Source organism: Chiroxiphia lanceolata, chromosome 9 (assembly GCF_009829145.1).
Source record: "Chiroxiphia lanceolata isolate bChiLan1 chromosome 9, bChiLan1.pri, whole genome shotgun sequence".
Classification (NCBI taxonomy): Eukaryota; Metazoa; Chordata; class Aves; order Passeriformes; family Pipridae; genus Chiroxiphia; species Chiroxiphia lanceolata.
In genome coordinates, this window is record NC_045645.1 from 11666824 (window position 1) to 11690517 (window position 23694).

Below are 23694 nucleotides of genomic sequence, written 5' to 3' on the forward strand. Positions count from 1 at the left end.
GGTGAAGTCAGAAAATAGGTTTGTCATGATTAGGGGTGGGTTTGAGGCAGTAGCAAGCGGGTTCATTGCCTAAGTTTTGTTTCACAGCAAAAACTTTTTTATGGAATCGGTAAATTACAGAACAATTTCTGCGGAAAGAAAATAAAATTGTATTAATTGTAAAAACAGTAATTTGAGGGATTTTTTAAAAAAAAATTTTTTTCCACAGGTAAAGGGACTTTTTTTCCCCAATTCATAGTGACAGAAATAATTAAGAAGGAAAATACTGTTTGACTAAAGCTTCTACTAAGAATAATTCTTGGACCAAAGAGCAATCATCTTTACATAAAGTAGAGTTAATAAAATGTAAAAAATGCAAAACACTCATATTTACACATATAAGTAATTTTATTATTTTAGGCAAATAAATTGTGCTCATTGGAGAGTGTTAGCTGGAGTTTGTAGGATTCTTTACACAAGTTCTAAAGCAGGTCATCCAGTATCTGGTCTCATTTATCCCACTGCAGTTCACCACCAACACCATACATTTTAGGGATCCTGTAGCACTGTAACCACTGTGAAAGTACGCCAAAAACCAGCTCTTTTCTCAGTTTTGCAGATTTTGTTCCAGAAATGTGTAGCCAAAAATCTCCACGACTTTATGGGGTTGCTTAGTTACCTTTCTATGCCTGCTTGAAGATATGTTTTGAGACTTTACTATGTGTTGGAGTAAGGCTCTGGTTTGTATACAACATAGAGGCTGCATTACAAAAAACATGTAGGAGAGTAATTTAAACATGCCTTCTTTAAAAAGAAGGATTCTCAAAGCTTAATTTATGCTTACACACACCCCAAGCACTCTGTGTAGTGCTGTAAACAAGATTCTCTTTTTTTTTTTTTTTGCTTACAAACATATTACCTGGGCATGGGACTTTTGCATTATCATGTCCTAGTGCAACACTCCTGTGCTTAGTTTGTACTCTCAACCTTTTGAGGAAGTCTGGCGCCTCTGATCTATTTTCCACAGCAGACCCTGTAATTTTTGGCTGTATTTTATGTTTTTCAGATTCAAGTCAATCTGAAAGTCCCAGCCAGCCAAGTGAAGCTGATATTAAGGACCAGCCAGAAAATGGTAAGTTCTTACCTGCTGCTCCTGCTTTGGGATATTAAAACAGCCCATATTTATAAAGATTTTTTTTTTCCCCATGCCTAATATAAAAAGATTATTCAGAATAATTGACATGGGACAGCTACAAAGAGGGTGTGCACTCTCCTCATGGTTAAAATGCTACGGATTCACTGATCTCAGGCAGCATTTGTTTCTCCAGTCCTGGAGAGAGAATTTTTTTCCTTTAAAAATGATTTTAATTAGGGAGATGCTATTACAGAGCCTGCTGTATGCAACCCTTATCCTTATTCCTACATAGCAAAGGCTTTCAGTCCCTGGGCCATGAGTCAGGACCTCCTAGGGGTGTGTGTTTCATCACTTTTGGCTTTCTCTATGTGCTTTTAACTACTTTTTGTTTACTGATGCTCTCACATGACACACTGAAGTACTTGCTCAGGCAGGTGCCACTGCAGGGCTGTTGCAGGTGCTACTATAATTTGTATTTTTTCATCATGGTGCTTTAAAGTTTGTAGATACCATGAGTAAGCAGGTCAGGGGGTCTCAACTATAGTTCCTTGCCCCTTCTTCTCTCCATATTCTCAATACTATGGTTTCAGGTGGCAGCGGCTTGAGCTTATTTGGAAGCAGCAGCAGGACTGTGACTTTTGGGAACACTCGTGTTCTTTGGACTGGGACAGTTTTGAAGTAGAAGCAATAGCTTCTACTGAACCAATGGCTTGCTTTGTAAAGCAACCTGAAAAAAAATCATTCAATAATAGTGAATTTCTGTAGGGACTGTATGCGAAAGGATAAATATGTGTGTAATAGAACAGCTTCTCTTCCTTTTTGTGTTTAACTAAGGTAGCCCTCAACAATTTTTTTTGGCCCACGGGCAACTGAGTTTTGTTTTACTACTTATATTTAGAGTTTAGAATGTCTCCCAAAGTGAAAGTGATTATTATTACTAGTTTTTCTTGACTTTTCTTATCCATAACCAGACTTTTTTTGTAAGACCTAAATGTAGATTGGGGGATCCACTGTACTGGGGTCTGCTCTGCATATATAGAAAAGAATTTGTGTGAAGGTTTATGCCTCTGAACCCTGTCACAATTTTTGGAATGCGTAAATTCATGTAGAAATATTGTATCTATAATAATACAGTTGTGATTTCCCTTTCACAGAGCAACAAACTGCTTTTGCCTTAAATCCTTTCAGCTGTATATATGTTCAGTGTGTGTTTTGGGGGCTTCATTAGCCACTAAACAAGGGAGAGTGAAGCTGAAGGGCTACATTTGCATCCAAACTGCTTTTGGATTAGGGTTTCAACAGGAGATAAAATTAAGGGGAGAAGAAGATGTTTAGGTACATAAAAACCTTTAAATTACCAGCATGTATCATAGGACATAGAACATAGGGCTCATTGGCCTGGTAAGATTTTGGCTTTCAGGGTTCCTGTATTTCCTCACATTAAATATGAAAGGTTTCATATTTTGATAGATTTTGTGCTGTTCATCCAAACATACCATCTTAAAACATTGCTGTTGTTTCTGAAAGACAGTGCCTAATTTCCCTTATCAATCCTTTTCACAGAAATTCTAATTTGTAGCCAAAGGATTGCAAGGTTAAGAGAAGAACTGACTAAACTGTGATTTTCATTCTGCCAATTCTGCTGGGGTTTTTTTATGGGGAATATGTTGCCTGTGTTTATTAAATCATATTTTAATTTAGAATGTATTAGGCACCAAGCATGTTATTATTTTGTGTTTAAATAATATTCTTTCACAGCTATTAAAGCTCAGTTCTTCTTACCCTGCAGTTTCTCAGTCTTAACGAAGACTGTTACTCAATAACTGCCCCGAAAAGCAGCAATGTCAGTGTTTAATAATGTAAAATCTGTAAGAGCCTAGTGAAATTAAATATCTCTGATTTGGAGCCTGAGTCTTCTTTGTAAAACAATCTTTGAGTGAATTCTTGGAACTTTGCTGGTGACCTGCAAAAGGTACTTTTTTTTTTTTTTTTTAATAAACAGGAAAAGGTTTTTTCTTTTTTTCTCAGTTTTACTAAAGGGTATTTTTCCTTACCACAGCAGCAGCCTCCTCACTGATAACGCACCTTTTGCACTGCCTGTGTGGGAGATTTTCTTTACCAGTGTATTGGCCCTAAAGGGGTTGTTCCCCCCGAGCAGACACTGAGCTCATTCCCAGCACACCCAGCCCCCAGCTCGAGGGTACCCGGCGTGTAGATCAACACAGATCTGCAGCTCTTATCTCCTGAACGTGAGGATGAAAGCAAAACTACAGGCTTTAGAAAATGAAAAACTGCACGCACAGAAACGGACACAATAAATCATATTAACTGCGTTGTTCTACACTTGCTGTAGACCCACTTCCACAGGGCCTGATCCAAATCTCTCTGGAGTCAATGGGAGGCTCGTAATTGATTTTACTGAGAGTAAGAATGAGCCCACACAGAGAGGAATGTTTTATTTTTTTTTAAATCAAAGAAAAATAGTGTCGTGAATAATCTTATTCCCCCTGATGCCAACAGTGGAATGACCAGATTGGGGGCAGATTTAGAAGCATTTTGCATGTATTTCTGGAAAGCACAAAGAAGTGTATCAATTCAGTACTACCTTTTCCATGCATGCATTCCTTCATTTTAGAAAAATAAATCTTTAAAGGCCTTGTGAGGGTTATACAGCCTCTCTACTTGCCTGTTAATATCCTTTCTGTTCCACTCCATAAATTCTAGAGCTATTTATTATACACATATATTTTGCATACCTTGAGTAATGTAGGTTCAGAAGGGTCAACTATACAACCCTGAAAAAGAAGGCCTCCTACTACAAATTTTAATTTATCATTCTAAGTTGTATGTGTTGTTTTGGAAAGCCTGTATATCTAACCTTCATTAAAGTGAAGTTCACGGGGAAAAAAAGCTCTTCTTTTTTAAAGCCACTCCTTTTCTTCTAGTGGGCTTTACAGTCACATTTTCTGGAGCAGAATCATCTCAGGCAGAGAAGATGGTGACATTTTCTGTTCTCACTGGTGGCTTCAACACCAATTCTTGCCTTTCCTTCAGCCTTCATTAAGCTAGAATAGTTTTCAGGCAGTCACTTACCTGATCACTAATGCAAAAATTTACAGAAATATTGAACATTTAATTATTTCCTAGAGAAAGACAGAGACACCTAGCCTGATGGCCACGAAAAGCAAACATGCAGGCGAGACTGGGCTCGTTGGTACATGCATGGTCCAAGGTCCAGACACTTTGTCCTGGAACTGGGGGTAAAACTAGCTCATACCCACAGGGTGTGCACAGTGCTGCTCCCTTAGCAAGGGAAAGAGCTTTTTGGGGAGAGGCAGAAAGCCCAGAATTTCTCTGTTTGTTATATGGGTGAGTAGATTTACGGGAGGCCAGCAACTTCATCTGAAAGGCAGGAGCTTGTTCTGATGCCCTGATATTTTGCTCAAATGAGGTTTTTTCTGACCAGCTGGGTGGAACACCCATGTGGAAAATTCCCCACTTTTGTAGTTGCCTGATGGTATGTAAAAGCTTCATTTCAGTTGGCACTGCAAAGTGATTTTGCAATTCACCCAATCAAAAAAAAAAAAGATTATTGATTTTAAAAGCTTGTTAAATGCACTGGTTTGGTGTTGTATTTTATAAACAAACTAGGTTTTCTGTGAAGTGAGGATGACAAAATGGGTAGTCTGATGTAGTGAAGTGACTGCATGCCTGGGGATCAGGAACAACTGAATTCCCAGCTCAGCACTGCCGTGGACTCTCTCTCAGGCTTTTATTCTCACTTTCAGTTGTGGAAACAGCTATCAGATAGATTTTCTTTTTGTAAGTAGGATTATTTTAAACTTTTGTAGGAAAACCTTTTGCTTTTTTTGTCTGCAAAGAGGGGATATTTGTGACTCTAGCTTTCAGAGAGTATTAGAAGTCAAATCCTGCTCTGCTCCAGCAGGAGTTTAACTCTGCAGAAAGGCAGGGAGGATGTAGCATAGAGTGGTTAATAACTGTGGGACAGAGCTGTGCTGCTGCTGTCAGTAAATGGATGTCAGGCATTCACACAGTGATGTTTGTGTTTGATGTGGTGGCACTGGTGAATTAATAACTTCAGCGTAAAGGTGCACACCGAGTGTGCTGTGAAAGCAGGAGAATGCTGTGTCATTTTCGACAGGCTACTGATGGCTCTCGAGCAGGTGGGATTGTGATTTGGTAACTCAGAGTTGGTAACACAGCACTTCAATTGTAGATTAGCAAGTTCTTTTTAAAGAACTTGGTAAATTCTCCCATTTCAAGTGAGCAAAGTAACATTCATTATTACAGCTGATTGCAAAAGGATGCCAAATCCATTGCTCAGACAACTTCTGTAGAGGGAGAGACATTTTTCTAAAAGAATAAAAATGTTTAATACCCAAACCAAATGCTTTTTAGCTTTAATGTATTCTCACTGCTTTGAGCTGCAAGTACCTTAACAGAACTGCAGGAAATGAAAGGCACATTGTTCTTCGTAACATTAAAAAAAAAAAAAAAGAAAAAAGAAAGAAAAAAGAAAAACAATGATGCACCGTAACTCACAGAACTCGTTTTTCAAGCCCGCAGTAATTACACTGGACTTGTAAATATCATCTCTGAATTCTTTACTTAAGTAGGGCTGGACTTGAGTATGAAACCTTAAAAAAATGTTTAAGTATATGCTAAAAACATAAAGGAAGAAATTCTGTTCCTTGAGCTGTGAGGGAAAGAGAAGACAACAGTGGGAACATATGCAAAGAGAAGTTTCCTTTTCTTCTTCTCTAGGCAAAGCTGGTCATGGAAGGCATGATACAGCTTTGGCTGCAAGGGAGGAGGTGATTATGTGTGGAAAGACCTCTCTGCCCTAACTAATAGGCTGCAGAGTCCAGTCCCTCTGAGAATGGCTTCTTTCTGGTCCCAAAACTTGGCCTTCGTGTTCCATGCAATGTGGTAGCTTCAGCCAGTCGAACTGGTGCCCACCTGGCCCAAGGGTTGAGCATTTTTGGATGCAGAGTTCACATTTCAAACCCTCCTCTCAAGCTGAGATAGGCAGAACTGCTCTTTGTACTTGTCCCCATCATTCAACTACCGTGTAAGTTAAACAGTAGCTGAAAGACCTCCAATTCCTTCAGCAGCTGAATTTTTAACAATTAGAAGCATTCTGCCTTCCAAGGCCATCCCTTTGCTCAGGCCATGCCTCCATGCCTGACTTCCTGTCCCCACAGCTTCAGGTAGAGTCCAGCTGCCTCACAGGCGCTCTCAGCTGTGACTGAACTTGACGCCGCCAACTCCCCAAGAAGGTGCTTGAGGTGTCTGGGGGATTGGTTGTCTCTGGATAAGCCCCTCAGCTCCCACCTGAGGAGTGCACGGACACCAGAGTTCTCTGAACACACAATGCTGAAGCTGGTGCTGTTAGAAAATACGTGGTCTCAGATGACTAACATTCCTGAAACACCTCATTTGCAGCAGATAACTGAGCCTTGCGGAGAAAGTTTTCTATCAGTTACAGCTGCAATACAATACGGTAATACAGTAACGGCAGCTTTTATTAGTGTTCTTGTTCATAGGATTATTTGCATCAGAATCTTATAAATGCAAGAAGACTCTCCTCTCTTGTTTACAGAGCCATGCTGAGGAGTTATCACAGCCTGAGGGACTAATCTAAAATTAACTTTCTTCAGAAAAAGCTTTTAAAAAAAAGCCCTTAGCATTTTCAATAAGGAATCTCATCACTGGCGCTGAAGTCAAAACTCCTGGTGATGTCAGCTTGTTTGCACCTTTGTAACTTGCCAGGACCAAATTCTGAACAGATTTGCACCCTTATGGATCACGTTGTCTGCCGGGAACAGCAGTGGCGAAATTTGTCCAGGCTTGGAAGCTGGGGCCAAGCTGGGGAGCACTGGTGGGGCTGGTTTCTGCCTTCCTGTGATCTGGGCAGGATGGGCTGTTGATTTTAACAGGACCCATCAGCCAACAAAGGTCTGATGAGATCCAACCTGTATTTCATCACCCTGTGAGAGAGAGTTCATGTAGGCAGCTCTGAGAACCAGCGTTTCCCAAGGAAACAAAAGCAGATATGTCTGGTTATAAATTTAACTTATGTGTAATGTAGTCTTGCATTTTTTTTCATGTTATTTCATTACAGATAGATCCCAACAAGTACTAGAAATAAAGTATTTTAATCATAATAGTCTAGAAGTGGAACTTTGTAGCATCCAGGTGTGTTTCCCAAACAGTTTAATGACTACCATGAAGAAACATCTGAATAATTAGAAAAGAAAACACAATTTTTCCTTGTATTACCATATTCTCTTTTGTGGTCCAGATTGTGAGGCACAGTTAGACCATTTTCAGGATTTAGTGGGCCCTCTGATAGGCTCAGGGTTTAGCCTGCTTATCAGAAGCTGGCACTCTCTTGAGGGGACTCAGTGATGGCAACTGTGAAGGGTGTCAATTATCAATCTGGCAAGATCCATGGTCGTCAGTCAGGGTCAGTTGTGCTGCCTCTGTTGGGGCCAAGTGGAGACCCTTCGTCATCGGTGACCTACAGTGTTTGAGACTTGGGGATTGACAGAGGACCTCAGTTTTCACTGTTGCTAACCATTAACAAGCAAAGCATTCCCACCAAAAATTCATCCAAGGCAAGTATGACAGGAAATATTCAAAGCATGAAATGAATGCTTATAGCATGACAAAGCAGTGCTTGAAAGACATGAAACGTTCATTACGCTTGGAGTGGCTGAGTGCTGCAAAGGAAAGGAGAAATAAAAATGTGGCTCGAGTATATATTTTTATTTCTCCATGTGTGTGTACAGAAAAAAGGCAGTGAACCTTTCCAGTGGATAAGGTGCATAAATACAGCTGCGATTATTCTAAGTCTTTTCAAAATATATTTTTATTCTGTTGCTCCATTCCATTCCTTTCCATGAATCTTTATCCATGAGATAACAGCAAGGGCCATCTAGAGGGCAGTTTGGAAATGGGAAGGATAGAAGCCTCCACCTAGGAAGCTCCCAAGCTTGCCTCTGCAGGGCCAAGGATCTTCTTTGCCTTGAGGGGACCTCAGTGCCAGGTCACTGCCCCCTCTTCTGTGGCAGAAGCCATGGCATCCTCTTCTACCCATGTCCCACCTTTGCAAGGTAAGAGGTGCCTTAGGGCTCACTTCAACCAGTCCAGTGTCTTGGACTCAGCTGCTCGACCTGTGAGCAATCTCTAGTTTTCATTACAATTGGTTTTTTTCCTGTCTTCTTGAGAGACTTGCTGTTTAATTAACAGCTGAGAGCTGGGTTATGTCAGAGTAATTGTGGTTGCCAGGGTGGACCACAGACTGAAGGATGCTTTGGAACACCACACTTGCCCACCAAGAAGCTGGGCACTTAGGGAAAGGATTTCATTTGTGGTATGGGCATAATTTTAATTTCTGTTGACTAGAGAGGGCAGTTTATTAGTGGAAAGAGGATGTGATGCCAAGGTCTAACTTGCAAAACAAAACTCCAAACCTATCTATTTGTCTTTCTATGTAAAAATTCCCTAATACTTGGTAATGTAAGACAAAGGGAAAATTTTACTTGCAGGAAAATTGCCTTCCACAATAACCAAGAAAAAAAACACAAAACGCCCACACCAGAGCAGCATGATCCAAAATGTGAACTTTTTACGCCTCCCCAACCTTCTAGGTTAGGCTTCCAACCAAGTGATCTTTTATTATCAACATGATATACCCTTGACATAATCTGGCGCAGTAAAGCTTCTTCTGCTGAACTCGTGATTTCATTTACTAGATCTGATGAAAGTTCTGTGAACCACGGTAAAATGTGATAATTAGTAGTTTAATTCTTTTAGGGTGTGTGTATTAATTGAAAAGGCTTGAACTATAAATACAGGGCCTGTGGATAAAAGCACCCTCTGAAATCAGTCGCTTACCCAAAGTATTCATTACTTCACATCTATTTAGGTGGTGTCTTTGTGGCAGTGCCAGTCGGCTGTGGCAGAGTGGGAACCCTCCACTCAGAGATCACAACAGTAAAATCCAACCGGGCTCACCGCTGCTCTCCTGCGAGCGGAAGTGCTCCCTGGCCAAAATTTTGTCTTCTGTGGTCAGACCACTGGAAGTTAAAAAGGTGTGCCGGGAGCTGTGCTGTGCAGATGAGTTGGTGAGGCGCTGCCTCTCTCGCTGTGCAGGCTGCAGGAATCAAAAGGGGATGGAGGCTGGAGATGGAGGCAGTAACAGCAGTGGGTGGGTGGGTGTCAGGTTGCCCTTCCCGAACATCCAAGGGGGATGCAGCCCAGCAAGTCCACCCAGAGCATCAGAGGTCCCCTGCAACTCAAGTCCCAGCCTTTACAACAAACCATATTTTACCTCCTACTTACACACACATCCTTCACTGTATTTGAACTGCCAGCACCTAAACTGGGTTCATCCAGACGGTAATGTCCAAGAGGAGCACGAGGCCACCACCACGCTGTGACAAGGGATTGTGTTTTCCTACTCTTTTCTCATGTGTTCTTTTGCTCTGACATCCTAACCGACACAGGAGATATTCTGTTGACTCTAGACCTTTTCAAATACATATACGCACTATGAAAATGTGTGTCGTCGTTTCACACCTTCCCCTGGTTTCAGCGTGTGGTGTAGTGCCTGGATGAATCATGGTTTTACAGGTACAACATGGTTTTCATTCAAATGGATCCCAACCTTCATACTAATACTTGGTTTGCACATTCAGAAAAAATCTGAATTGTCTGTGCATGCTGCAGATTCGTGGGTTAATCAGGTGCTTTCCAAGTAGCCTTAATTTTGTAACCCTGAAGTTGTGTACACCAGCAAGGAGATGCATGTGGAAAGCAATGCACAGCTCCTGAAAGCTGTGTGCTGGACTGCTGCTGTTGTCAGAGAGTGTAATTTAGTGAGACCAAGCTCCTAGAGAAAGCATCATCACTTCTGTAGCTAAATAGTTACTGGTTTTTAGTTGCAGGAGTTGCTAGCTAGGAACTGGAAAGAAAGTTTAGGATGACTCTCACAGAGCTGCAAGAATAAAATCCCCTCTGAGGCCTGGCCTGAAATGGAAAAATACCAGATCCGTTTCTTGGAAAGTGAGAAGGAGACTTTTATTTGCAATGGTTTGCAAATATTTTCCCAGGAGCAACATAGGGAGCATGGCAAAAGGGGGCAGGAGGAAGGTGAGGCAAGAAAGCCACACTTGTAAACACACTCCTTTAACTCTGCTGTTGTTATCTGGCACACAAAAGACACCGCAAGTTGTTTACAGCAGTTCATGTTATTCATTTGTGCTCCTTTTTCTCCTGCCAGTGCCCTATCTCCAGTTATACAACTTTTTTCCTAGGCTGTGATAGTGTCCAGATAGATTTTGGTGGTGGGGTGGTAGGAAGGTGCCAGTTGATTAAATGTGCTGCTTACTATGTGCATTTTATGTCTGCTGTCTTAACATTTTTTTGTTAACCACTGTTGCAACTGAAGAAAATGTTGAAGTTTGACAGTTGGGAGTTACTGCTGAGTATGTGCTGTAAACTATATCATCCCTCTGCCTTCTCCTTTCTCCCCCTCCTGCTGAAACCAAATGATTTATAAAATGCCTTCACATTCTTGAGTGAGTTCACACTATCACCTCCAGGCACTGCACTGAGGAGTCTTAGGAGTGGATGGGAAACACAGATCTGATAGCTGGTATTTTTCTCTGAAAGAAAAAAAAAAAAAGAAGGCAAAAAAGGGCTGATTAAATTTAAAGGAGAAAAGTTTCCTGCTGTGCCCCAGAGTAAATCTGTAGTCAGTGAAGCACTTTCTAATAAACAAGCGATGTACATCGTTACTGTAGGGTTTTATTATTACCCACTGCCATTGTTTTCCATTTTCATAAGATTCAATTAATGCAATCATTTTAGAGTGTCTCTAATTATTACCTCCCACCCTCCCTCACTTGCACTTGAAACAAGGGGATATGCTGTAAGCCACACTCTGGGATGAGGAGCCAGCACCTCACTCCCATCCCTGGAGAAAGGAGGCACAGAGAAAAGATAGGGATGCTACAGGGGATCCAAATATTTCTCTTTTCTCACACATGACCAGCAGCCCAACTCTGACTGTGGGGTGTCCTCCCATGGGGTCACAGCACAGTCACATGCTGGCACCCCCAGCATTCCCCCCAGTGCCCCCTTGCCAGACACAGGGGTGTCAACACCATCTTCCAGAACACGGTGGGCCAAACCCTTTGCTGGTATTTCTTCTCCTGGGATCATAAGGGAGAGATACTAGTTAAGTAGCTGTACCACTCACTCACAGAGAATCCAGACCTCTGTCCCTGTAATTTTTCCACTTTAATTCCTTACTCTTAAGATCTTATCTCTAACAGAAAGCTCTTTGACAGCTGCATCCCCATCTCAAAACCTACTGGTGTTTGGGGGGTGTCCCACCTGACAAGCTTTGCACTGCAAACCTCCTGCAATTTTCCCACATATTAGTCCTCAAAGTTCTGATTTTTAAAATCAGGGAATTCACTTTCAGGAAGTTTCCAACAGCAGAATGCAGAGAGCTGGCCGTGTCCCCCATGCTGTACAGAGGGGAGCCAATTTTACTGTACAGCCGAGCATGCCAGAGCTGGAACTGCAGGAGGAAGGGAAGAGGTGAGGAGCAGGAGAGAATGGACATCAGCTTGACAGACTGAGGTGGCTGCGGTTTTGAGGCAAGAGGGGATCCTCACAGATTTTCGTGAGTGAAGGTTTAGAGCAATGGTTGGGTAGTGGCCCACGGTTCAATTTAAATCAATAACAAAATGGGATGACAACCCGAGCAAACGGCTGAGGAATGAGGCAGCCCAGAGTAAGTGAATCCATGTTTTTGTCTGACATAGCCAGGAAGGATATATTTGCAGTAGGACTGGGAGCCTTCCACTGTTAGAAGGAGAGAGAAGTAAAGATCATCCCGTGTACAATATAAATGTAAGTTGTTATTACTACTATTGCTATGTCAGCCATAAACTGTTCCCATGAGAACAGAGATGCAGCATCATTGAAAAAGAATGTCTTACTGTGAAATGGGCAGCAGAAACACTGTGGCATTATCTGCCAGGCAGTGAATTTACCTTGGTGACAGATCATTATTCCCTCCTGCAAATGAACTAGATGAAGGGCAGGAACGCAAGAATAACTCAGCAACGCTTGTATTTTACAGTCTTCTGAATTTAAAACACAAACAAACAAAAAGTAGCCAGATAAAACAGTAAGGATGGAGAATGTCAAGACATATTGCCTGGGGTAAGATATGGGGAGGAAAGCAAATTTTCTTCCTGATCTATGCTGATGTGGTACATGGACTAGGGCTTAGATTTAATTCCATCTAACATTAGGCATTAAAATGAGACACCAGTGATGAACCTAAAATCCTCACTGTCCCTCTGTAATCAGTGGACATACCAGGTCATCTTGGAATTCATCTCTCTGTGTTGAACCTCAGGAAGGTTTAAAACTGAGATGTTTCAGGCTAACTCTGCAATTGCTCTGGACCTGAGATTCTGCTGCTGGAGGAAGTCAACAACCTCTCACCTGCTTATCCTGACAAGTCAAAGTAGACAGTGTTTGCTCAAGAACAAAGGTGGATCACATGGACTTTGTTGAATGATTTCTTCAGGGTAGAAGGGTGGACAGTGTACTTTCTTCTCGTTCTGTTTTTCTTTTGAATTCTACAGAATGGGAGTTTCTTGGATAAATTATCATTTTAGATAAGTATTTATGTGCTCTGTGGAAGAATGTGTCTAGGGATGGGCACACTGGCAGCAAGAACTTCCTCCTCAGCTCTTCCAGTGAAGTTTAGTTCTAAACTGCCCAGATGAAGCCATTATTCAAAACTAAAAATGTTCTGTTCCAATTCTTGTTTTCATTCCTTTATGCGTCTGGGGACTAAACTGCTGTGAAAAAGAGCCCATTCTCACAGGATATCTTGCCTAATTTTTCAGACAAGAGAGGTTTAGTTATTCCAATTACGATGAGATAAGAACCTGAAATGTTGGGATCTCATCCATCCTAAACTGAACTCTAAGTCTTCCAAAATCCATCCATCATTATTTTTTCCTTTATTTCTGCATTTTGGTAATGCGAGTGAAGGAGGAACAGAGAAGAAACAAATGTTTATCCTTTACAAACTGTAATGGATGGATTTCCCTTTTACCTAAGTTGCTTTAGTTTAATATAAAGTTCTCTGTGAGTGAAATTCCTCTTCCATTTTTTATTCTTTCTGCCTGCTTGGAAGTCAGTCACGGTACACAAGCCAAACTGCTAAGCATGGTCCAAAATATGAAGTATCAGTCCCTGTGGTACCTACATATCGTCTTAAATACAGAATGTCTTAAATGATCCACCCCACTGCCATGTTTCTGCATCCCTGTGTATCGCGCTGTGCCACAGACAGTGACTGCTGGGAACTGGTTAGAGGCTCTAGAGAGGCAAGTCTTCTACCACAGGAAGGGATTGCATAGGCTTAGCTGCCCAGCCCAGCTTCTAGCAACAGATTCGTCTCAGGTCCTCTGAGATGAACTGTTACACCGAGAAAGTGTCTGAGTTGCTGGAGGCATGCTCCTGGAGCAAGACATCCCACCAATATCATCTTAATTCCCTGAGCACCTCCCCTGGAATCACCAAATCTGCCACGCATGGGATGAGCCCGTGAAATTAGTTGAGGACAAAGAAGGTCCCTCTCTGCCCCTTCTGTTTACTTTGTTAATCTTGACTCCCTCACAATGCACTCAGAATTCGTGAACTCCGAGGCCCTCTTCGGGCTACAGCCTGAGCAGATTACATGGAGAGAATAAACTAAGTCCATGTTCTGGCCTGACCTTGGCCTGAACCTGAGAAAGTGAATGCCCCTATCACACCAACATGTGTCTGTAGAAGTACACACAAACGGGGTCACTGGCCCTCTGTCATACAGTCCCAGGCCAGGAGTCTAGAGTTTTGGGCTGTCAGCCCAAGTACTTGTTAATAAATGTCCATTCTTAGTTCACGAAGGAATGTAGACAGGGCATCCTGCCCTACAAAACACAAACTTAGAATAAAACGGAAGGAGAGTCTCACTCATCATGCAGAGCTCTGTTGCTGGTTTCCACATCCAGCAGTCTTTTCCCACTGGATTTTTGTTGCTCATTCAGGACTTGGCTGGGGGTATTATCCACTAATACACTGGGTGTTCTCCACCACTGTCTGAAAGTGTAGTTGCCTGCCTGACCCTGAGTACATCAGACCTTGGGATTTGAGTCAATAAGTCTGTGGGGCTTCTTCCTCAGTGCTTGGAGGAGGCATGGTAGAGCCTGGGATATGAGCCCAGAGAGCCTGTGTCACCCAGGGAGGGGGCTGTTTTTCTTCTAGGTGAGTGCAGTACTTTGCTCAAGTACCTTCACACTCCTAGTGGAGTCAGTCAGAGGCAGATGAGGGGTGACATGTCCCTTGTGGAGACTCCTTGGTGTCTGTGCTAGTCATCCCATCCTTTTGTTCTTCTCTGGAGATGTCCTGTGTAACTCAGGTGAAGTTGGTGCAGACCTTGGTGGCCACCCAGAGATTCTGTGTTGAGTGGAGGCACTTTGTTCCCTGCTAGCAGGTGATGCGGACAGTTCCTTTAGTTCCCAGGCTTTATCATGCAGTGCCTCCATGTAGAGGGTGACACTGCACTGGGGATCGCTCTGCTGCCTGGAAAGGAACTTTCCAGACATGTTGGGCACATGGTGTTTGCCTACAGTGGTCTCATCTGCATCCATAAGCACCAAGTTTTGTGTCTAGGTCTTGTGCAAGCTTGACACATCTCTAAACAAGTATTACTGTGCTTTCAGACCCACCCCTTTCTGTCTTCCATGCTATCGGTACATCAAAGCTTTATTCCAGAGACTTACCTTGGCACTCTGCTGTCCAAGGTGAGACAGCCCAGGTGCTGCTGAAGAAAAGCTCATGAGATTATCCCCATCTTCTGTGTTGGGATCTCTCGGAGTGGCCCCGACTGACCTTCATGAACCCCATAATGTGGGCAGTCAAGGACAGATGATATGGATGCTCCATCCCTGGAAGTGTTCAAGGCCAGGTTGGACAGGGCTTGGAGCAACCTGATCTAGTGGAAGGTGCCCCTGCCCATGGCAGAGGGTTGGAACAAGATGATCTTTAAGGTTCCTTCCAACCCAAACCAGTCTATGTGACTAGTGGAAAATCTCTTTCCTCAAGCCACAAGGATAACTAATCTGTAAACCTGGTGGAAATCAGCTTACTTGGGACTAAAAGTTTTCAGAGTTCTGTACAGAGAATAGAGGAGTAACAGCCTCCTGGAGAGAAAATTCCAAGAATTCAATAGAAAAGACAATAGCTAAATAAAGTAACACAGTATCCACAGGGTTTACTGTGAACTACAGTTTGCTCAAGGTGGCGTCAGCTGAGGAGATGTATAAGAAGTAGCTTTGAAAGCAGAGGAAAGCCCGTGGGGAAAGGTGGAGCTGGCTGATCCTTTTGTGACTTAGCCTCCATGCACAGCATTCTTACTTTCACATCACATTTATACTGTCTAATCTTCAGCAGATATTTCTACAGCTTCCATTATCGTAATGTCCAGCCATAGTCTTTTAGAAGTGCCATGGTGTGAAGAGAGAGGAGTGCCAGGAAGGAAGGATGAGAGGAACCAGCTAATGAAGTCACCAGGGTTTGTGTCCATATCACTCAGCAGAGTGGGACTGGAGGATGCCCATTCTCACCTGACCCTGTCCCACAGGCTCCTCCTGGACACTGAGCTTTTCTAGAGAATTGTACTATATTATCTGAATACGTGGATTATTCCTATAACTATAAACTAACGTGCACATTAAAAAAAACCAAATCGACCCCCAAAAAACCAATGCCTCTTCTTATAGCCCTCTAATTCTGTGTCCACAGGACTTCAGACTCCCTTGGTTCAGCTCCGAGCATGTCTGCAGGGTAACCTTGGAGGGTGCACTTAACTACCACCAGCTGTTGGAGGGTTTCATAGATCCTAAAATAATTACAGTATTGTTGAGTGTAGATGTATAATTTCTTGGCAATATACTAATTAAACTAGATAGTTACACACAATGCTTACTTAAACTTAAGACTTGTTTAAAAGAACCTGCATACTTATAGTAACTATATATCATGACTTTATTGAGGATTGTGTTTATCATGCAGATTGAGTTTTTGAGTGTTGTTATTAACATAAATGAGCCCACAGCTTTATGTTCAGGCCTGAATAGTTCCAGGGCATCTGAATCATCCTGGTATTTCATTTCACCATCTAAAGTTATTTTTAAAATATTATATTTTTTTAACTTGCTGTATTATGGCAAATAGAAATCGCTCTGTGTTTACTAAGAACAGAGAGTCCAGCAGAGCAGAGTGTTTAATGTGATGAATAGTGTTAGGAGCTCAAAGAAAAGTCAAATGCGTGTCGACACATATCAAAGCTGTTCTGCTGCTCAGAATGACTGTTCGTGATACTTGTTTCATGATAAACTTCCTCAGAACATGATGTTACTGGAAAAAAAATGATCCACTCTGAGAAACACGCAGGTGACACAGTTGAGTCAGCAGCTTGCAGCAGTGACACAGGCTTACGTTTATAAAAATCCCCACTGAACTTTTGTCTCCTGCGTGCATACATCAGAGCCTTAAAACCTGTCCTGCTTCTTGTGTTCACTTGGTAGCTGCTTAAACTCGCAAAAATCTTCCCACCACCCTGATGAAGAGGTAGATTCCTGGCCTTAAAAGTCTTTAACAGTCACAAAACTTTCCTCTTTCGTAAGTAATTCACCATATAAATGTTAGCATCTCCAGTGACCACCGGTATCTCCAGGGAAATGATAAACATGGAAAAATAACAGACCGCTGTGGAAACCAGAAAATCCCAGCTCCCATCTGAGAGGGTTTAATTACTGGAGTTGTGAGCATTTCCCCGTGCACAAGCATCTCGGCATTCATAGGTGGAAAGTACCTCATGCTGTGTTTGAAATATCAACTGGATTTAAAAGAAGGCTTTGTGCTTCAGCATGGACCTTTCTTAGCCTCCTGCAGATGGTTCCTATTGCTGAAAAGAGACATGACTTACAAGACAGGGAGACCCCCATGCTGATTTTTCGTGCTGCTCTAATCCTGCTTTACACCTATAAAAGACTTCAGTCCTTAAGCCTTTACCCCCTTTCTCCTAAATATTAAAATTATTTTCCTGAGTGTCATACCGTATTAAAGCAGAATGAAAATGGGTTTAACAATTGCTGGCATGGGGCTTCTGTACAGCATGTGTGTCACAAATCATGTCACTTTTCAGCAATAGGGCTGCTGCCAGCGGGAGGCTCAGAAATGCTCATGTTAATCAAAAATTTTAATTTCAAATCAAATTGACAGTTTACACATGGTGAGAAATGCTTCTCACCGTGTGATATTTCAGTATGCTACACTGGGCAAAATGGGTGCACTTTCCTGTTAAGAATTTTGACTGCAGTATCTGCAAATTTATGGGTTTCAGTGTATTGGGTATGGTAGTGGTTGATCTAAGGGAGCCCCTTGGAGAATAGGAGACAGAAGGGTTTTCATGCAGCCTGGCACTGGTGAGCCTCTGTTGGCACATGCTGCTGGAGAAATGACAGGTATTCAATAAACATCACTATGGTTAAGAGGAAGATTTAAAGGAGGGAGGGGCTGTAGTGCTATAAACAGGATTTGAAACAAATGTGCTTATTTCAGCCCATGATTAGTCTGAATACCTAAGTATTCCACACCAGTTTTTAAATATCTTTACATTTATTTTCACACTGATGTTCTTCACACATCATGAACAATAATATTTATGGCATTAATACTGTAGCTAAATTCTAATTTGAAGTAGTGTAAACCCAAGTAGACTCTGCATGTACCAAGAGAGTCTCCATCAGTGTGAAGACCAGAATGTGGCCCCGCCGTCAGCTCCTACAAGCCCTTGCTCCTGCCAGGAGCTTCCTAGAAATCAGTGAACAAAATTCAGAAGGCAAAATGTCAGTTGATACTTGATGGGGAGTAGGAGGAGCAAGGACAAATGATGGAGAGAGGAGCGAGGACAGTTGATGGAGTGTGTGAGATTGGCCACAGACAAATGAGTTGTAGAAATCCATGTTTTCAGGCTGTACCAGAAACATGATGCTGGCATCAAAAAATTACCAGCTGGATAGAAATTATCCTTATATTATTCTCTTTAGGAGATTTTTCAGCTCTCTGGGGGGTCCTGGGGTTAATGCAATGCTGAGCTCCTGACACTGGGGCATTCACTTTACAAAGGCTTTGGAGGGGGAACAGGACAGACAGCAGTACCCCGCTTCCTGGGATGAGAGAGTGGGTGGGTGCCTGTGGGTAGGTGCCTGTTGGTGGGTGCTCGGGAAGCACCCTGCAGAAGCACCTGCCATCAGCTTTTCCTGGAAGCTCTGGGAAACCGGGTGGTTTCTCTGGGCTCATTTGGGCACTGAGTCACTGGCAGTATCACCACAGACCTTGGAGATCGCAGCTGTCACTGCTTTTGTAACCGGGGTTGATATAAAAATATGAAGATAAATAACTCCTCCATATTATTATTTGCAGAGAGGCAGGCTTTTCTTTTTATTACTCTTTTTATTGTTGGATTCTATAAATATTCCAGAATTATTATCCCAAGGTAGATTTCATCTCATTTACTTTGAAATGCTTTTGAGGAGGCACATTATTTTATAAGCTGCCAAATGAGTATGACCATTTATAATGATTTTTTTCTTCTTTTCTTTAAAATTTGATTTTTGGATTGAGGACCTGAAACAGAAATATGCTAATTTAAGACATCTGTTGTTTTTCAAGCTATAGGCCACTATCAGTATTAATGCAATTTTTGTATCGAATTGGGTATATGGTAGAGAGGGAGATTCTAAATTTTTATCATTATATCAAAAAACTGTATTTAACTGATTTCTCACACACATAAGTATGAAAAAGTACCCAAAACGTTAGGAGTCAGCAGAAACGAAAAACCACACCAGACATCTTAGATCTTGGAATGGTTTCCATTACACAAGGTCTTTAACGTGAATTGAAGTGTTTTCAATGTTTCAAAAAGACCTTAGTCTTCAAGAGAAAGGAACTATCTGTGTGCCCACTACTTGGACAGGACCTGGCATGATTGATTGCAATCTGTGATCGGTTCATTAACAGTAATAAGTTACCATTAATTCTACTATCTCTGCACTTAAATATAAAATGAGTTGAATCTCCTAAGACATGAAGTTGCAGTGGATTGCTGCAGGATCAGGCTGTTGGTGACACAGCCTGATTCCACGTTTCCTCTGGCCCATGTTTATTAATTTGCAACCCAGACTCTGGAATTGCAATATGACACATATCAAAAGAATAATTAAGCATTGTTATTACTAGAGATTCTAAAATGACTATGAAAGCAATGCACAGGGAGACATTACATGTGTATTTGTGGTCTAATTCACCTCTGGAGGACACCTATTGCCCATTGTGGTGGGTCAGGTAGGTTCCCTAGGGAGGGGGTGAGAGTTCTTCCCCAGAACCACTTCCCAGCATCTTCAGATGTTGATTCCCCATGGCCACCAAGAGTGCAAAAACGTTACGAAAAGGAGCTGAACTTGAGCACTGGGCACCCACAAAAACTAGCAATTTTAGACAGACAATTTTACTGTCTGCTGGATACAGACTTTTTAGCTAAAAACCCAAAAAGGCAAATCATTTACCAATGGTTTTGCATATTGTGAAGGGTTAACAAAACTTTCATTATCACAGTCTATTAAGCCAGGACCAGGAAACAATTTCTAATCAACACTCAGATCTGGGCAGGGATTGTGCAGTCTTTTGTAGGAGGCCTCAGATCTGTGTTCTCTATTCTCACATGCTCACTTCCAGCTGTTGTCATTGAAATCCCACATAATCTCCCTGGGTCAAAGGGCAGTCATCCATGACTGCCGCTGTTAGGAGGTTATGCTGATTTCTGTTGTCAAATATTGGCCCTTTTCTCTTTCAATGACTCCCATTCTACTTTTTTTAACAAGAAAGATCCAGCCTAGAATTGTATTACATGACTTTAAAGTCTTAAAAGTGTTCCTCTATTGTACTAACACGACATGCCCTGGACGGTCTAATCCATCCTGCTATGGGCCACAAAGAAAGTTCTGGTGCTTCTTAAAACCTCAGCCAAAGGCAGGTAGGCAAGTCAGGGAGAATAACGGCATCTGTGACGTGTGGCCCTGCAGTTATTTCATAAGAAAATGTGCAATTTGTCCAAGGTGAGCTATTGCTGTAGCATTAAAATTAAATTGGAAATAACAAGCCGAAATAGAAGTGGGAGCGTTTGTCAGGGAGTGAGAGACGTTTCTGTATCACCTTTAATGTATAATGTCTTGCTTAACTCTTCTATAAAACATCCATGAATTAAAAATGTGGTCTAATTTACCATTAAAGTCTTATAATTTACAATTTTGAGGAATACATTTTGTACAAAGCAATTAAAACAAGGCCACTGTGGCAGCTCTGGCCATCAGTATATGGAGGCTGTTGGTAAATGCAGATTTTATTACTGCTACGTGCAATATCCAGGCCTGTGCACAGCTCCCTGGTGCTGTCTGCTGTGAGAATGGCACAGACATTCCCTTGGACAGAGTATTGTGGCTGGGATGGACAGTCTCTTCAATATTCTTTTTTTTTTTTAGAGAAGTTAGCAAATGTGGCATGGCCCCGTGAATCTTTCTTTATATTTCCAGTGTGGGATAATGCTGAAGTTTTTCTCTGCAGTGGTGGGTCAGCCCAGGCTTGATAAACTCACCTTCCAATTAAGCAGAGTGTAAATGTTATGAAGGTCTTGACTGAAGCACGCCTGTTCAGCCTTTTCCTTTTTGCTGGAGAATGCAGATTAGGACTAACTCCATCACCCCCATCCTCCTCAGCCAGTGCAGCTGTGGAACAGCTAATCTTTTGGGAGTCCTCGGGGTGAGCCGGGTTCCCTCTGATAACATCCTCTCTCTCCAGGCCTGCATGTGCTGTGTGATACAGACATTAATTTTCTCATCAACATTATTGCTCAGCATTGTTTGTGAAACATGGGATTATCTAGATAGAGGATAAAACCAAAAGGAATCAAGTTGCACTTCGAGCAGAGAGGGCTTTTCTTTTAATCAGGCATTTGGTTAAGATAATAGGCTTGAGACCCTAATTGATTATTACTATTTTAAGGTTTTAAGATGGCTATGTATAGTGAGATGCTGAACATGAAAAAGGTTTTAGAAATGGGTTCAGTGCTAGTTTGGGGGACTTGTGTAATTTAAAACACTGAAAAGGAATCAAAGTCTCCCAAAAAGCTGTTCTTCAAATCTTAATACATTGTCACTCAGACTGCAGTGGAAGAGAAATAACTGGATTTGGACTTCGTCATCTTCAAAGAAGTAACTCTCTCCCAGTTTTATTTAAGCTTGGATTTCAGGAAACCAGCTATATCTCTGTTTAGAAAATACCTTGTGTATTTGTGGTGCAATCTAACTATTTTAGAGTAAAAATAATACTGTTGGATTACACAAGGAAGCCTGCTAATTAAATAACAATAATACCTCGAGCACCTTGAAAACATCTTCTGATTTTCAATTAAGGAACAATAACCCAATGAACTTTAACCTATAGACCATATTCAGACTTTCTACATAAAAGTAATTGCATCAGTCATGATTTTCTCAAGCTACAACACAAGCTCTTGATTGGTAGCTCAACGTCTGAGACTCCTTTTTACAGCATTAATTGGGAAAGCAGACAATACTCCCCCTGTAAACTCAATTTTAGGACGAAGGTTAGTTGCCTTTGTACACGTTTACTCATTGAAATAGGAATGTTTGCTTAATAATTCAAAACAAATAGCACTAGACAACAAGCCTAATCCTGATTTCTCCTCTGCCAGTGTAAATTAGGAGAAAATGAGGTGAAACTCTGTTTGATCAGTGTAGAAAGACTTGTTTAAAACTTCTTTGAGATCAGAATTAGACTCCAACAATTCAAGCCTTTTCTTCTGGCTTCTCTCCTGAGATCCAAAAGAAGAATATGTAAATCGCATTATGAATTTTCTCCCCAATTAAAGCAGTCATCAAGCTATGGAAGGATGTTTTCCATGTGGTACCTGTTATGATAATGTTGCACCACATTTGTACAATATAACAAAAGTGTGATTGGGTAATGGCATATGATTTGTTAGTCACTATCCTGATCTGCTTTATTGAATTTGATCTTATTAACCTGGGATTTTTCCCCCTTAGGGGGAATATGATCATCCTCATGAGCTGAAGTGAGATTTTAGGTAATGAGCAAAGTGCTACTGCACCTAGACTTGCATTGAAGGAATGATTCAACAGCATATTGTAATTCCTCCTCAAGGTTGTCAGCCCACCTTTATTTGGCAGGGCAATAACCATGTGCTTTAGTCAGGCGTGTGAGGAAATTGAAGCATGTGCTGCAGCGGTTTTGCTGAGTCAGGGCCTGCCTTGGCCAGCCTGGTGTCTTAATCTGTACCCAGAATTTCAGTGAATGATCTCTATGAGGTTAATTTTGAACACCTGGTTCACCACCAAACTGTGAGTGTCGCACAAAGCTGCAGAGATAACCTGTCACATACAGCAGTTTCAATGTCCTATCTTTGGGATATTGAGCAAAACTGTCGCAGGGAACATATTTCAGTAAAGTGCTGTATGAAAAGTAAATCTCATGAGCTTTCAAGATGTTTAATCATCTTTTCAGTACAGGAGCTCGTTAATGCTAACATCTGCATATGTAATTGCTTGACTTTACCATTTTTTTCTCATTCAGAATTAAGTGGAATGGCCAAATTGATATATCTTTGCATTTTGACCCCTGTTAAAGTTTTCTTCACGTATTTTGTCAATCCTGCTATTTCCCAGTCATTCTTCGTTTACATTTCTAGCTTCTTTGTCCTGTTTCTCTCATTTTCTTGTTGCAAAAGCTCAGCAAAAGCAACAGTCTTAGGCCTGGATTTTGCAATCTGAGCCATCCAGGCAAATCTTTAAACCTCCGTGGGGTTCTAGTGAACTGGAAATTCACACACTAACAGTGCATCAAAATAAATTCCTGATATAACTCTAAGCATTGCTTTTATGGGTATCAAGATATTAATAATTGGCAAGAGGACCCCCTGATTTCCTAATGTTTATAAGTAAATAGCAAATTGGAGAATTGTGAAATTCACCTTTCATTTGTGAAATGTTTATTTGCAGTATTGAAGGGTGAAAATCTAATCACACCCATTGCATGCTGTTGTTTAATGATTGCTATTACATGTACAACCATGAGGAATGTTCTTGTAGAACTATGCAGACATTTCAAGTATACCCAAAATAGGAATAACGAGGTCAGCAGGCCCAAGATAACTTACTCAATTTCTCTCATGCCCTGAGAGTTAGAATATATTTAAAATGACATTTTCATTTTTGGTTTTACCTGTGTTTGCCAAGTTAAGGTAACACTGTTAGCCGTGTGACAATCACATTTTTATTGGATAATTACAAAGGCTCTAGACTAATTTAAAA

General features: G+C 41.5%; 1 protein-coding gene across 16 annotated transcripts in view; it reads left to right on the forward strand.

Moving 5' to 3' along the window:
- Positions 1-23694, forward strand: part of NFIA (nuclear factor I A) — a 410936-nt gene that overhangs the window by 294808 nt on the left and 92434 nt on the right. For 14 of the 16 annotated variants that reach the window (XM_032696705.1, XM_032696704.1, XM_032696709.1 and 11 more), the window contains one exon: positions 1046-1111. The exons of the other annotated variants lie outside the window; for them this stretch is intronic. In XM_032696705.1, the coding sequence (XP_032552596.1) occupies positions 1046-1111 (66 nt within the window). The remainder of the gene's footprint in view (positions 1-1045; positions 1112-23694) is intronic. 16 annotated transcript variants of the gene reach the window in all.